This window comes from Ceratotherium simum, chromosome 3 (assembly GCF_057802395.1).
Source record: "Ceratotherium simum simum isolate JZ-2026a chromosome 3, ASM5780239v1, whole genome shotgun sequence".
In the NCBI taxonomy this organism is placed as follows: domain Eukaryota; kingdom Metazoa; phylum Chordata; class Mammalia; order Perissodactyla; family Rhinocerotidae; genus Ceratotherium; species Ceratotherium simum.
Genome location: NC_141902.1, coordinates 72732890 through 72749333, shown reverse-complemented (window position 1 = coordinate 72749333; position 16444 = coordinate 72732890). Strand labels below are relative to the sequence as shown.

At 44.5% G+C, this 16444-nt stretch overlaps 1 protein-coding gene across 2 annotated transcripts in view; it reads right to left on the bottom strand.

Annotated features, from left to right (window-relative positions):
* The window catches only part of OCA2 (OCA2 melanosomal transmembrane protein), a 350637-nt gene that overhangs the window by 245623 nt on the left and 88570 nt on the right, over positions 1–16444 (bottom strand). For both annotated transcript variants that reach the window (XM_004421907.3, XM_087428803.1), the window contains exons 7-9: positions 13988–14148; positions 12120–12202; positions 10684–10837 (exon numbers count right to left, since the gene is read on the bottom strand). In XM_004421907.3, the coding sequence (XP_004421964.2) occupies positions 10684–10837; positions 12120–12202; positions 13988–14148 (398 nt within the window). The remainder of the gene's footprint in view (positions 1–10683; positions 10838–12119; positions 12203–13987; positions 14149–16444) is intronic.

The window sequence follows — 16444 nt, the reverse complement described above, 5'->3', positions numbered from 1 at the left end:
TATTCAAAGTGTTGAAAGGTAAAAATTGCCAGCCAAGAATACTCTATCCAGCAAAGTTATCTTTTCAGATATGAAAGAGAAATAAAAGCTTTCCCAGACAAACAGAAGCTGAGGGAGTTCACCACCACTCCACCTGTCTTGCAAGAAATGTTGAAAGAAGTTTGTCAATAATAATGGTAAAAAAAAACCTGATTAAAAAATGGGCAGAGTAACTGAACAGACATTTTTCAAAAGAAGACATACAAATGGCCAACAGGTACATGAAAAGATGCTCAACATCACTAACCATCAGGGAAATGCAAATCAAAATCATAATGAGAGATCACCTCACATGTGTCAGGATGACTATCATCAAAAAGACAAGAGATAATAAGTGTTGGCAAGGATGTAGAGAAAAGGGAACCCTTGTGCACTGTTGGTGTGAATGTAAATTGGTGCAGCAACTATGGAAAACAGTATGGAGGTTCCTCAAAAAATTAAAAATAGAACTACCATATGATCCAGCAATCCCACTGCTGGGTATATATCCAAAGTAAATGAAAATAGGATCTCAAAAAGGAATCTGCACCCCCATGTTCATTGCAGCATTATTCACAATGGCCAAGATATGGAAACAACCTAAGTATCCATGAATGGATGAATGAATAAAGAAGATGTGGGGTGGGCCGGCCCCGTGGCTTAGCGGTTAAGTGCGCGCACTCTGCTACTGGCGGCCCGGGGTTCGGATCCCGGGCGTGCACCGACGCACCGCTTCTCCGGCCATGCTGAGGTGGCGTCCCACATACAGCAACTAGAAGGATGTGCAACTATGACATACAGCTATCTACTGGGGCTTTAGGGGAAAAAAAGGAGGAAGACTGGAAATAAATGTTAGCTCAGAGCCGGTCTTCCTCAGCAAAAAGAGGAGGATTAGCATGGATGTTAGCTCAGGGCTGGTCTTTCTTACAAAAAAAAAAAAAGTTTAAAAAAAAAAAGAAGATGTGGGTGTGTGTGGGTGTGGGTGTGGGTGTGGGTGTGTGTAATGGGATATCATTCAAACACGAGAAAAAAGGAAATCTTGACATTTGGAACAATGTGGATGGACCTTGAGGGCTTTATGCTAAGTGAGATAAGTCAGACAGAGAAAGACAAATACTGAATGATATCATTTATATGTGGAAGCTAAAAAAGCCAAACTTGTAGAAACAGAGAGTAGACTGGTGGTTACCAGGGGTGAGAGGGGCAGGGCAACTGGGGAGATGTTGGTCAAAGGGTACAAACTTACAACTGAAAGATGAATAAGTTCTGGAGCTCTAATGCACAGCATAGTGATTATAGTCCACAATACTGTACTATAAACCTCAAAGTTGCTAAGAGACTAGATCTTAATTGTTCTTACCACACACAAGACTTAATATTTATGTGACCTGATGGAGGTGTTAGTTAAAGCTATGGTGGCAATCATATTGCAAGATATAAATGTATCAATACATTGTATAACTTAAACTTTCACAATGTTATGTGTCAATTATAACTCAATTAAAAAAAAAAAGATGTGCATTCTAGAGCTCTGGTGCTCTAAAAATGGCAAAAAAAAGATGAAGTATTCTGTAAAACATCAAAACAGAATCTTTTAAAGAACACATTGTCAGCAAATAAAATAACTCTCAACAACAAAACAAACAAAAAAGTGAACTGTACTATCAAGAGACTTGCCCAAGCTAGACCATGAGAGCAGGAGGAACCCTAGTTGGGAGAGGGCCACCCCAGTTCCCATCACTCTCCCCGTCCCCTGCAGGTCAGCCCTGGTGCCGTGTGCCCCCTTTGGCTCCCCTCCCTGTCTGGTATGGGATCAGGTCCCAAAGCACCAGAAAGAAGGCCCAGGCTGGTCCATACCCTGGGAGGTCTCGGGTGACAGAGGAAAGGAGGTAAGCCAATCCTCATCCTCAGTGTGATGTGGCTGAGCCACACAAAGCACAGCTGCCTGAGGGAGCATGGCAGTGCCTCCTGCACCCTGACCTGGGCCCTGTCTCCCAGAGGAGGGCATGTGGGGAGAGGCACAGACTGGACCTCAGCAAGGACTTGGGCGTGGACATTCCCTATGTGTGTGGTCAGGACTTGTCTGCTCCCACTCCTGAGGGTACCCAATCATCCAGGGAACCAACTCTCCAAACCAGAGGGTGTGGGTGACAGGTCAGATCCTCCACCCCTGCCTCAGAACAGCCAGGTAGTGATCGTGGGAGGTGAGCCAGTGACATGAAGGCGAAAAGAGCACTGGGACTCATCTCACACACATACACACTCGTCTCACACTTGCACACATACACAGTCACACACCCTGACACCCTCACTAACTCACACACCCACAGTTTTGCACACTCACACATTCACACAGTCTTGTACACTCACATACCCTCCTCACACTCATTCACACACGAAGTCTCACTTACACACATGCACACACAGACCCCAAATGTCCTTCCAACTGATCCCTCAAGCTCACAGCAGCAAGATCTTTTGACTACAAAGAAGGCCGTGACTGATCACCAAACTGGGGGAAAGGCAAGCCTCCCCTGTGAACCTTAGATTTCTTCCTGTATATAAAATGGGAGTCATCACCTTGAACCACCCACGTGTGTGGGATGTTAGGATCAGGAGGCTGAGAAGCTGAGCACTGAAGCTCAGCAACCACGTGGTGTCCTTTGACACCTCCACCCTGCTCCTCAGAGGAGGCACTTGGGCACGGATGAACCTGAACTCAATCCTGCCTCTCCTACTTACCAAGGCTGGTGCTCTAAAGGTCAGCCAACACGGTGGCTAATGTCAAGTGTCAGCAGGGCAGCATTCCTTCTGTGGGCTGAGGGAGGAATCCATTTCCTCACTTTTTCCAGCTTCTAGAGGCTGCCCACATTCCATGACTAGTGGTGTCTTTTGCATCCTAACAGCCAGCAACACTTAGTCAAGTCCTCACGTCACCTCTCTGTGACTCTTATTCCATAGCTAATGTCTTCCTCTGATGACAGCTGGGAAAGGTTCTCCACCTTCAGGGAATTGGGCCCACCTGGATAATCCAGGATACTCTCCCAAGGTCCTTAATTTCACCGTATCTGCAAAGTCCCTTTTGCCTTGTAAGGTCACATATTCACAGGTTCTGCAGCTTAGGACGTGCATGGCTTGGGGGAGAGGGGTCATTATTCAGCCTACCACATCTTTTTGGATTTGAATAATATAACATATGCAAACACAAGGCTGGACCACAGTAGGAGCATAATAGATATCTGTTCACCTCTGTGTCGCTTTCCCCACTCTGACTATAGACGTTTCCCTGCTCCTTGAGAAGCAATGCAGCCTAGTATGAAGCATGGGCTCCAAAGGCAGCCCACCAAGGATGGAGCTTTCATTCCATCCTCACCAGCTCAGAGGCTGGGGCAACTGATCTGACTTCTCTGTGCTTCAGTTTCCTCACCTATAAAATGGGGATGATAATAAAGCCCGCCTCATGGGGTTGTGGTGGAGGTCTCATCAACACACGTAGAATTCTCAGAACCGCACTTGCCCCTCCACACACATTAGCTCTACTGGGTGTCAACATCATCATCATGTTCTTTGAAGTCAAAGCCCTCAGGTCTCACTGTGGCTCTTCTTCATGTACTGGCTTCTTTCCCCCACACACACCTCTTATTTGATCTGGCTTCAGATAAGATAATCCAGGTCACCGGCTGCATGTCCAGGAGGAAGAGAGACTCACCACAAGTACTAGAACTCTTCCTTCAAGATAAGTCTGCAAAACACTGGAATTTTTTCTAAGGAATTACTTTGAAAAACTTTGAAATATCAGATTGAGAGCTTGCCAGAAGAAACCGTAGACGGTACGGCCCAGCATGGTCCGAGGTCCTGTGCCCCATTCCGACACCTTCAACGGCAAAAGTGTCTTTGCAATTCAGCATATTTGTCTGTTAAGCAAAGGGCTTGTATTATATAACCCACCGGCTCTCCTGCAGTTCTAAAGTCTTTGATTTCAAAGAAGTGTGAAACAGAATAAAGGAAACCTCATTTAAAATGAAACTGGGAGAGGCCAGAAGCGGAGCCCTCACACACTACTACTCACGTCAATCACAGACCCAAAAGGAAAAATCACTAATTACTACCCCAGCAGGAGGAGTGAAAATTTCCTTCTTGCCCACCCTGAACTCTCGCTTTCCACCAATAGATTTTCTTTCAAAACAACCCCTCCTGACTTCCTCCTTTTTCTCTATAAAGTAACGTTCCTCTCCTTTGTTTGCTAGACTTGTCTATGGCTTTTGCTATAGCTTGCTTGTCCCAAATGGCAATTCCTCTGCTATTCCCAAATAAACCCATTTTGCTGGTAAAATAAATGGTAATTTTATTCGTTTAGGTCAACAGAAGGAAAGGAAAGGTACTTCTGGAACAAGGCACTGGAGCCTGCTAGAGCAAGTTTGGCAGATGTTACCAGAAGCAATATGTTCCATGAATCACAATACTGCCTTCTCAGCAATAAGAAGAGGCTTGCAGACAAAGAGAAGTGGATTAGGGGGCAGAGCCATTGGCCACAGCTGTAATTTAAACTTCGGCCTTGCAAAACATAATAACAAAAATTAGAAAAACCTAACTTGAAGGTTTCCACTGAAAAACAACATTGTGGTAAGTGCATTGCATTCTGAAATATGGCATCTCCCCTCTCTCCAAATGCAGTTCCAATTTCTGTAAATTAAAGCAGAAACTGTCTGGAAGACTAAAGGTGTTCTTTATTCATCTCTCTTGAATTTCATTTCACAGTTAATTTTTAAACCTAACTCTACATGAGCTCCCAGATTAAATATGAAAGGACCCAGAGCAATGAGACACGATCTCACACACAGGCGGCATCATTTTGCTTCAGTTAGATAAAGTGGGTGAAAGGGAAAGAAAAGCCTACGTGTTTCCAGCAGAAAGGAGCCCGTGGTGGCAATCCTTCTTAAAACATAACTCCAGGGGTTCGATAAAGGGCACATGGGGGAAAAGTATTATTTCCTTTATGTTGCGAAATATTTTTAATTAAGACCATGTCAGACTGTTTTAATTTGATTTCATATAGCATAAGAGCAGAGAAGCCTTAGCTGTGATAATGCCATTTTTAGAATGCTGCATTGGGAAATCTCTGGAGAAGCCCTATTAGAGATGCAAAGTTCAGGAATTAGGAAGATCAGTCCAATTTTGTTCTTTGGGGCTTTCAACAAGAGCTACTTTAGAAGGATGAGAAATCAGACCCCAAATCCTCAGGTAAGAAAGTGCCACTCAGGATTATCTGCAGGACCAGAAGTTTAAATAACCCAAGGAATTTCCTGAAATGATTTTATCCCATCAAGCTATTAAAAGCCGAAGGGAACCCTGGTTGATGCTTTCTTCCCACTCAGTCACTCATGGGTCAGAGGCGGATGATGCTCCTGCTCCCAGCAGCCAGGTGAGACCAGACCCAGAGCAGGACATCAGCACCTAGTCAAATATCTAAAGATGCTCTGGAAACATTCTTGTTTAATAATATTTACTGGACACTTACTCTGTGCCAGGCACTATCTGAGGCACCGGGAATCAACACTGAACAAAACCAGCAGACAACATACATAAGTGAGTGAACTAAATGGCATGCTAGAAAGTGATAAGTGTGACAAACCTACAACAGAGTGGTCCAAGAGGGATCAGGAAGCATACAACGTGTATGGAGAGCAGCTGGCAGCAGCAAGTATTCACCAAGACAGACCATATTCACCAACATACACCATATTCACCAACGTACACTACATTCACATCATAGACCATAAACCTGGGGCAAAAAAAATGTCAACAAATCTAAAGAATTGACGTCATAGAATGTAAGTTCTCTGGTCACAAGTGAATCAAACTATAATTCAGTAACACAAAGGCAACAGGAAAATCTCTAAACATTTGGAAATTTAAAAACACACTTCTAAATAATCTCTGGGTCAACGAGGAAGTCTCAAGGAGATTTAAAAAATAGAACTAAATAAAACTGAAAATGCAACATATTAAAATCTGTAGGATGCAACTAAAGAAATGTTGAGAGGGAAAATTATAGCAATAAATACTCACATTAGAAAACAGAGAGTCATTCCAGGTATGCAAGGCTGGGCCAATATTCTAAAATAAATCAATGTAATCCTCCATATCAAATAGCTAATGGAGAAAATCAATTGACACAAAAAAGTTGCTGACAAAACTCAACACCCAATTATGGTAAAAAACTCTCAGTACTCTAGGAAAAGAACTTCCTCAATTTCATAAACAGCATCTACAAAACGTACAGCTAACATCATACTTAATGGTGAAAGACTGAATGCTTTCCCTTTAAGATCAAGAACAGGCAAGGATATCCAATCTCACCATTCCTATTTTAGCCACCACAATAAAAAAGAAAATTAAAGAATACAGATTTGAAAAGAAGAAATAAAATTGTCCCTATTGCAAATGACATGATTATATACATAAAAAATCCCACCGAATCTACCAAAAAAACTCCAAGAAATAATAAGTAAAGTAAAAATATTCTTAGTAGTGTTACTAACAATAAAGTAACAGAATACAAGATCAACATACGAAAATCAATTGCATTTATGTATACTGACAATGAAAAAAATGGAAACCAAAATAAAAACACAATATCATCTACAATTGCTCCAAAGAAAAGGAAATACTTAGCTATAAATTTAACAAAACATGTACATGATCTATGTGATGAAAAATTATAAAAGAAATCGAAGAAGACCTAACTAGACGGAGAGACATACCATGTTCATGGACTTCAAGGCCATTCTGAGATGTATACGGAAAGAGAAAGGCCATAAAATAGGCAAAACAATTTTTTTTTTTTTAAAAAAGGGGGGATTCCTTTTCCCAATGTCAAGACTTATGATATATCTGCAATGATCAAGATAGGATGGTACTGGTGGAAGAACAGACACATAGATCAATGGAACAGAATAAAGAACTCAGCCACATAAATATGCCCAATTAACTTTTAACAAAGAAGCAAAAGCAATTCAAGAAACTTTCAATAACCTTTTCAATAAATGGTGCTGGAGCAATTGAACATCCATAGGTGAAAAAACCAATCTCCCCCTAAACTTCACACTTTAAACAAAAACTAACTCAAAATGGATCATGGACTTAAACATAAAAAGTAAAACTGCAAAACTTTTTTAAAAAGTAAAAATGGAAAAAAAGTGTAAAAAATAAAAATTTTAGGAAGGAACATAGGAAAAAAATCTTTGGGATCTAAGTCTACGCAAGGAGTTCTTAAACTTGACACCAAAAGCACAATCTACAGAAGGAAAAATTTATAAACTAGACTGAGAGAAAATATTTACAAACCACATATCCAACAAAGCCTTTATGTCTAGAATATATAAAGAACATTTAAAACTCAACATTAAAAAAACATTTTTAAATGTTCATAGTAGCTTTATTTGTAATAGTCCCACACGGAAAGAAAACATTTTTTTAACCCTTCAAAGGATGAATGCTTAAACAAACCACTCCATCTACACCATGAAATGTTATTCAGTAATAAAAAAGAACAAACTACTGATATATGCAACAATTTAGATGAACCTCAAGGAAATTGTACCGAGTGACTAAAGCCAATCTCAAAAGGATACATACTACATTATTCATTATAAAGCACTGGTGAAATAACATAATGGTAGAGAAGGAGAACAGATTAGTAGTGGCCAGGCCTTAGGGATGGTGGGGGAGGGGATGGGTGTGGCTATACAGGGCTACCACAGGGAGCCTGTGGTGACGGTACAGTTGGGTATCTTTACTATGGTGCTGGTTACACAAGGCTAAACATACAAAATTAGATGGGGCCATAGACACACACACACACACACACACACACACACACACAAATGCGTGTATGTATAATGACTGAAATCTGAATAAACTCTATGGATTGTACCAATGTCAATTTCTTGGTCTTAATGTGGAACCATCGTTGTGTAATAACATGTTAACACCGAGGGAGGCTGGGGAAGGGTGCACAGGACTTCCCTGTACATTTCTTTGCAACTCTGGTGACTCTGTAATTATTTCAAAACAAAAATGGTTTTTTAATAGATAATATAGCCAGTACATAATACTACGGAGCAGCAGGGGGGTGATGCCTTATCCTGAGGGGCACCAGTTCACCTGACCGACTTACAAGGAGTCCGAGGGTGCCCTCGATGAGCCAATATCAATGAACCAGTGTATCTGGTTTCTTCTCACCTGTCCACCTTTGGTTTCTACTGGGTAGAAGCCATGTTGAATTGGCCTCTATACAGGACTTTTATAACCTCAGGATGGCTGTTGGGAGGGAGGGAAAGTGTTTTTTTTCTGAATGGCCATTAATTAATGAAAGAGTAATAAATACTTACAAATTACATATCTCCAAAAGTTGTACAATTATACAAAAAAAAGACAAACCAACCTTAGAATAACAGAGAAGTCTTTTCAAAAATAAATTGTCATTGGACTATATTTTTTTGATTACTAGTGACTGTAACTGATTAAAGCACATTGAATTTATTAAATCCATAAGTTCAAAACGATATTCAGAAAAACAGGAGAGAGACACGAAATAAATTCAGTGTACAACCACTGGAAGTTGCTAAGGCAACAACTCATTACTACGAAAACCAACAACTAAAGAAAAATAATTTATCTTGTATTTCTGGCATGAAATGTGTTTCACATTAAAGAAATTGAGTGGGGGAAAGCTCTTTAATACAGAATGACTCATTTATAAATGCAGATGGAATGGCAGAATTAGAGAGTTTATTGCAAATGCTGATGAAATAACTGAGTCAGGCAATGGTCCCTGGCGGGAATTAAAACCCTTAGGAGCAAAGGTAACAGGGAGCTTGACAATAAATGGGCCAGGCTGCTGCCACCTAAATTCACTGAGCAATCTCAGCATCCCTGAAAGGGAGACATCAGACATCACGCTCCTCCTCCTCGATGCAATTCAAACTCCCAGCATGCCCATAAAGTACGTGGGCCCCAAAATTGAACCTGAAGGCTTCAGACCCAAATTGTGGTCTGTAGGAAACGGAGAGGATCGAGTTACAAATTAATCCCATGGGGAACCCATCAGCCCAATCCAAGGTGCAGGATACTCCACAGAACAACAGAATAGGATTGTCAACTAGATGGTGGTGCAGTCAAGACAACCTGCAGGCCTGAGGTTGCCATCACTAGAAGGACCTTTAGAAGAGCCTGCTCCAGGGCTGGCCCTTGGCTGGTATCTGGGTACTTGGCTTTTGGAATGTTCCCTATGTTACCAAGTGATAAGGCTATTCTGTGGGCCTGGAGCACTGCATTCTGCTGTACCAGCACACCTAGACTGTTTGTATAAATATGTGACTTATGGTTTTAACACCTGCTTTCCTTCTGGGAGGCTGGGACTTTGGTGGGCTTAAGGGTGCCTATATGATAAGCCCCTGACAAAACCTTGAGCTCTGAGTCTCGAGTAGGCTGCCCTGGACAGAAACAGTGCTGCTGGAAGAAGAGACATGTCCCATGTGTCCCTTCCGGGAGACGAGACCTTCCAGAAGCCTGCTCCTGGACTCCTCCAGACTCTGCCTCATGCGTCTTCTCCCATTGCTGGTCACAGTAATAAACCACAGCCCAGAGCACAGCTTCCTCTGGGTCTGTGAGTCCTTCTAGAAAACCACAGAGCATGTGGGTCGTCATGGGAACCCCAGAACAGTGATAATATGGACTGAAAAGAAAACAGAAAAACAATGGAGAGAATAGAGCTGCTCTAGAATAAGAGACATAAGAGATGCAACAACTAAACCAATGAGTGGACCTTGTGGGACAAGCGGGGGCTCAGCTTACTAGAGCCAACATTCCTCCTCAGGCAGACTAGACAACTGCAGGCAAACTTCTGGAACTTTCCTGGCCACTGACAGCTCCAAGGCATTTCTCATCCCTATCCCAAGCTTGAGAAGAAATACCCCTTCAGAGCCACATCCTCTACTGACCTTCCGGGCTCAACCTACTGGAGCCAACACTCCCGTCAATGTGTTGCTGTAAATCTGGTTTCACAATTAAACCAATGATGGATCTGCCCAGCCCAGGGAGGGTCTGCACTTGGCTTCGTGCTATTAAAGTTAGAGCCACACTTAACGTTTCCCAGAAACACTGAATTTATAGGACATGAGATCATTTGTGAAAAGGCCCATTAGCTGAATTGATAAAATGTAACAGATAATCCTTCCCCACACGTCCCCCAAGGTCTCCCGAGTCCCCATCATGTACGCAATCCTATGAAGCAGGTAGGGGACCTGTGAACGCGCCCGTCTTACAGAAGAAGACCCTGCACCTCAGAGAGGCTCAACACTTGTCCCCACAGGGTCACACTTTGAGTGACGGTGACAAAATCCCGTGCATATTCAGTTTTCTCAGGTAACTTTTACCAATGCCTGCCAAAACTCAGCTTGCATATGTCAGTTGCCAAGATTCAACAAATATTCCAGTACGAATCAATTTTCCACCCAGAATGAGAGAAATGTTACGTTTTAGGAAAGACACTATTGCAGTGTGATTAAGAAGCAGGACTGAGCCCAGCCAGAGCACCCAACAAGTTAAAAGACACTTACTTGTGGGTGCAGATGAATCAAGGAGAGCAAGCATGCAAGTTACCTCGAATATAATCAGCACATAGACCCCAGCGAGGATGACCGCAGCAATGGTCACTTGTGTTTCCACGCTTGCACGGAGGTACTGATGAGCCATCAAAAGAGGAACAGCCGGGGTCTGCTGCAGGGAGGCTCGAATGCTGATGAAAATGGTCTCTCTGCAGAAAGAAGCAAAAGTTTTACTGCTGGTAAGGGAAACAGACCTACATCAACAATTAGTGCCTGCTACCCTGGTGTCCTTCCCAACACAAGTCATCCGTGGCAATAACCAGAGCCCAAACTGACCTCAGAGTGACTGAGCCCAATGCCTGACCTGGCAGGCGAGGCACTCTGAGCACAGGTGAACAGTGTGAGACGCTCCCCGACTCGCGGCCAGGCCCATTTGATGTAGGCTCCTCAGCCCCCATCAGGAAGTAGCCGCCTCACTGCAGGTGCCACTCCAACAATTAACAGGGAGCAGGGATGTTCACATTGGTTCTAGCCATTTAATTTTCTCTCGTCCTCCTCACCACACACCTGACAGCTTTGCCTGCTAACAAATAGCAAAGCCAGCTATTCTCACATGTGAAAGATTCAGAAAAGGGCCACGTGCAACCTGAGAATATGTAGACAGGTTGTCATCGATAGTGGGAAAAAGCACCAGGAACAAGAAGCATGCAAGTAATCAACAGTATGTGGCATGCTGACACTACAGCACTTTCCTGAAAGTTCAGTCAATAACTGTTCTGACCTGAATTGTGCCCCCTCCAAATTCATATGTTTGCATCCTAACACTCAGGACTTCAGAATGTGACTGTACTTGGAGATAGGGTCTTTACAGAGATGATTAAGTTAAAATGAGGCCATTAGGGTGGCCTTAATCCAATCTGACTCATGTCCTTATAAGAAGAGGAGATTGGGACACAGACATGTACAGAGGGAAGACCATGTGAAAACAGCGAGAAGATGGCCACCTACACGCCAAAGAGAGAGTCCTCAGAAGAGACGAACCCTGCTGACACCTTGAGGAAATAAATTTCTATTGTTTAAGTCACTCAGTCTGTGCTATTTGTTATGGCAGGCCTAGCAAACTCATATGATAACCAAGAGTACAGACTTAATATGGAGTGGCATTAATTAGAGAAAAAAGAGAAAGGATACTAAAATTTCCTAGAATGCCCATTGTATAGCTTCATGATATTAATGAAATTAAAGCATCAGCTATAAGATACCATTTGCTTCAAAATGGACCCTGCAATCAACCCTCTTATTTCCTGATACGTGTGGTTAAGATGCCCTCCCACGTCGTTCATGTTCATTGCCTACACAGGAAGAGCGACTCATCCAAGCCACGTAACTGATCCAGCTATATGCCAAAAATCGGAGTCCCACAGGTCAAACTTCTTTAGGTGAGCGTGTCCCAGAGGACCCTCCCCCAAGACCTCCTCACCTGAGACTCACCTGCTTAGTACCTCAAAGGTCCTGCTCACCACAGAGCGCTCACTTCTTCTCGGATTTAAAAATACTGTCCAATTATGAGCGACCTGTAAAAGTCATAAAACCGTGGTAAGGCTTTTAGCCTGAAAGTAAGCTGGGATGTGGCACTATTCAGTGTAGGTGCTGGTTTGGAATAAGAAAGGAGAAAGAGGAACAGCAAGGTCTCTTACATGGCTCCCACATCCCTCCCATTTCCACAACTTGGAGGCTTGCTTAACAAAGAATACAGAAGCATGAATACAGAATTAGTGTATGAAGGTATAGAAGTAAACACAGATTGATTATGAGACAAGGAAATCATCGCACGTTACTGGAGACTTGGAGTCTCCTGAGGCCTCTGAGGCAACTAAGGAGAAATGCTTGCTTAGAACTACTTCCTGCTCCAAACTGGAGGCAGGAAACTCCACACCTGTGTCACAGGGGCCCATGGGAGGGAGGACATGAGGACAAAGCTTCCTTTGCTGCAGGCAAACCCGCCCCCCATGTTCTCATGGAGAGCAGGGTAGTGGAGAAACCAGCTGAGGGGGCCAGTTATGAGCAGAGAGGGAGGGTTAGTCAGGGCAGAGGTGGGTGACCTGGCCAAGGGGCCCAGGAACTTTTGATGGGAGGACAAGAGTCTTGTCGCCCACAAACCACAAAGGAAATTGAAAATAGGAACTCTGAAATTGATCAAAGCATGAATGAGACACCATAAGTTCTCTTAAAACACTTTGGTGTTAGGAAAAAACGTATCGGAAAAAATCCTTTAATAAAGATCTCCTGTGTTCATGTTTCTGGAGCTGGATTTGTGTGTGGTCACTGGAGCAGGGAAGCTCCATACCACCCCGTGGGCAGGCAGCTACGCCAGCAGGCTGCGAAAGGTCATGCCCTCCTCTACACAAGGCTCACAGACAAGCAGACAGAAGTGCTCCCACCTCATCTTACTGAGGAGGAGCTCTTGGCAGTGGGCTGTGCACTGCACGTGGGGAAGCCAAGTCTGCGTGCTAAGACCACGGACAGGGCAATGGGTTTAAAACATCAGTGCTGCATCGGCCACCATGCATGAAACTGCAGCTTTGTTCATAAGTGAGACCTGTGCTCTGTGGAGCCTGCTCTGCATGGCAGGAAAATGTGAGGGGTGTGGTAACCCAACAGATGCTCCATTTTAGATGACACAGCCTTGTGCACCAGCACGGTTTTCTTCTATTGGTTACAACAGGAAAAACCTATGAACTAGGGATATTACTTCATACAGCAGCCAGCATCACAACCCAGGGACGTCACTGAGGCCAGGACTCCGGGGATGGGTCAGGGTGCACAGAGAGGAGCCGGGCCTTGTCTGGGCTCTGGGCCGTGGTGACAACACCACTGCTGCCTCTCCCTGCCTTCGCAGGACGGGAACTGAGTCTCAAGACAGGAACTGAGCACAGGGCCTATCACTCTGGAAGCTGAAGCTCAGGGAAACTAAGGCCAGTCTCAGCCAAGCGTCCAGAAACCCCAGGGAACACGCAGCTGGAGCGTCTTCCGGTCCATGAGGAAAGGCCCAGGTTCAACCGCACTTTAACAACAAAAAACTACTTTCAAATACATAACGTTTCCCTGAATTGCCCCGTAAAATCATTCTGAATAAAAAAACTCGCAAGCCTGATTTTACTGAAATGGCGAGAGTTTTATAAATTGACTCAGAGAAAAGGAGTAAAGAGAATCTCAAAGACAAAGCTAAAGATAAGGACTTGCCTAATCACAGTGTCATTGCCTTATGCTCCCCCATCAAATTCATTCAAAGGAAACTCGATTGATGAAGAGATGAAATGCGTTTTTACAATTCCTTTCAAATAACTTATAAGTGTAACCTGCTGTGGCCGCCGCCACCTGGAGCCTGGAGCGTCGACCTGGGTCACCTCCACCACAATGTGCTCTTCTCTTCCAGGACGACTCGGGCCGCTGGCCACAAGGGCCCCTGCCAGGTCCACCTGGAGCAGCGTGGAGTCCCCACGGCTGCTGAGGTTCGCAGCTGGGGGAGCGTCAAGGTGAACCACAAAGCAAGAAGGAGAGGCCTAGATCCCCCACCACCTGCCCACTGAACACCCTCCTTGTTAGGTGCACAAGCAAACACACGTCCCGACTGTTTCCTCCAACTGCGCTGCTGCCCTTGACTGACCCTCCTTACCTCTTCAGCCCCTCACTCCTGGCATGTGCAATTGGTTCTGCCTTGTTTAATCGTGTGCATTTCGAATCCTCTGGTTTAATGTCTAAGTGGTGTCTCCCCATCCTACTATCATCTCTGCTTCCTCTTTTTGCAGCCAACATGAAACTCCTACCCAAGTTCCTGGACCCACGGGGAGTGGCAGACAGGATGGCTGCACATATGAACAGACGGACTAATCCACTTTCACGCCCAAATCCTAAGGGCTAGGTCTCTACTTATAAGCTGAGAAATCACAAACAGCACTGAAAATGAGAATTCTGAAACTAGCTAATCAGTGCCGTCCATTGTGGTGAGAGGAGACAAATCCCCTCAAAGATGTGAAGGGCTCTTGACCGAGTACAGTTATCAGGAAAAGAGGCTTCCTCTCTCAAAATGTGATGCCCATGGTGCTTATCCCCCCTGCACCCTGGCCGCTCAGCTCCCACAGCCCACTTTTGGGTGCTACATAAGTGTAGGAGCCTGTGCTACACGGCTCTTCTCTCTGCTCCAGGCCGACTCCTGCCTCTGCGGCAAGGTTCTGGGGTGCACGACATGGAGTCTACACAGCGGCTAGCCCAGTCATTTTGATCCAGAAGAGACAACTACTGCACGTGGAAAAATGAATCTCAAAATGGTGTATGCTTTGTGTGAGGTCTCAAAAGTCTTAGCAGCAGCTCACTGGTTGTAGGAAGATTCAGTGGCCAATTCCTTTACTCTTCCTTAAAACCCTGAAAGAAACAGGTGGTTTATCGAGCACACTTAGGCAGAAGGCAGAACTTCATTGCTGCCAGAGTGTCTACAGGATTTGCACTGAGTGTTGGGGAGTGCCAGTGAATGGTTAATCCTTTTTCATTGTCTGGTTCCTCCAGCAAAATGTAGTCATGTGCCACATAAGGGCGTTTCAGTAACGACGGACCACATATTCAATGGTGGTCCCATAAGATTAGTACCACGTAGCCTAGGTGTGTGGTAAGCTATACCATCCAGGTGCGTGTAAGTATGCTCTATGATGTTCACACGACAAAACTGCCTAACGATGCATTTCTCTGAACACGTCCCTTTGTTAAGCGACACATGACTGTACTGGTTTAAAAAACATGTACAAAAACATCTGGGTAAAGAAAGTGTTTTATCAGCACTGTTGCCCATGTGCGAGCCCAGAAGCAGCAGCTGTCCCCAGCACTTGGTTGGAAAGCCTCTCCATGCACCTATGCTGCTACTTGGGTTCCAAAAAGGACAAATGGAAAACAGAAGTCACACATGAGGCAGGATGTACTAAGAAAAGGCCCAAAGAGACACTGCTGCTTCTGCCACACCAAAATTATTCCTGTCCTGGTCTTTCCCCAGAGCAGACACAGGATGGAATGGGGAGAAATATTTCAACACAAAATGGATTCTAGACACCTTGCAGAAACCCAGGAGGCGGAACAGCACCACCTGGAGGCTAATGTTGGAAGAGCAGCAGCTTCTCCCTCTAATTTTTCATTGTTTTTGGAGCGTCTGTTGCGAACCAAGAGCAAAATGAATAAAACAAGGACTTTGTCCTCGGGAGTCTCATGCCCTAGCAGGGAGACGACCTGGGAACACTTAAGGCACCCTACGATCAACCGCCCAAATGGAGACATGCAAAATCCAAGGGTCACGGGACCCCATGCCCTTCCAGCCTTCCTCTCCTGTCTTTCCAGATGCCAACCATGTGCTTAGGATTCAAAGCCCAGAGGGATGTTCTGGTGTCAGCAGGGACTTCCAGATCCCAGCAAACAGGAGCCTCTGGTGGAGCCCCACCCCTGCAGGCAGCTTTGATCCTTCCTTCCCGGCCATGCTGGACTGTCTGCCATGCTCCTAACACACAGTCCCCTGCTTTTGCCTCAAATGCCTCCCTCAAAGCTGGAGAATCTCTCCTATCTTTTGAGATCTTGCTCAAGCTCTCCTCTCCTTAAACCTTTCCTTGCTCTTTCTCGCGTTCCTCCGTGGACAGGGCATACTCTGTTAAAGCGTTTATTCACACCATACTGGGGTTTGTTTTAGATTTCTCTCCCCAACTGGTCTAGCTCCTCAAGGGAAGGAACTACATCTTATTCATTTCTCTACTCCTCTGGAGACTACTGTACTAATGTACTTG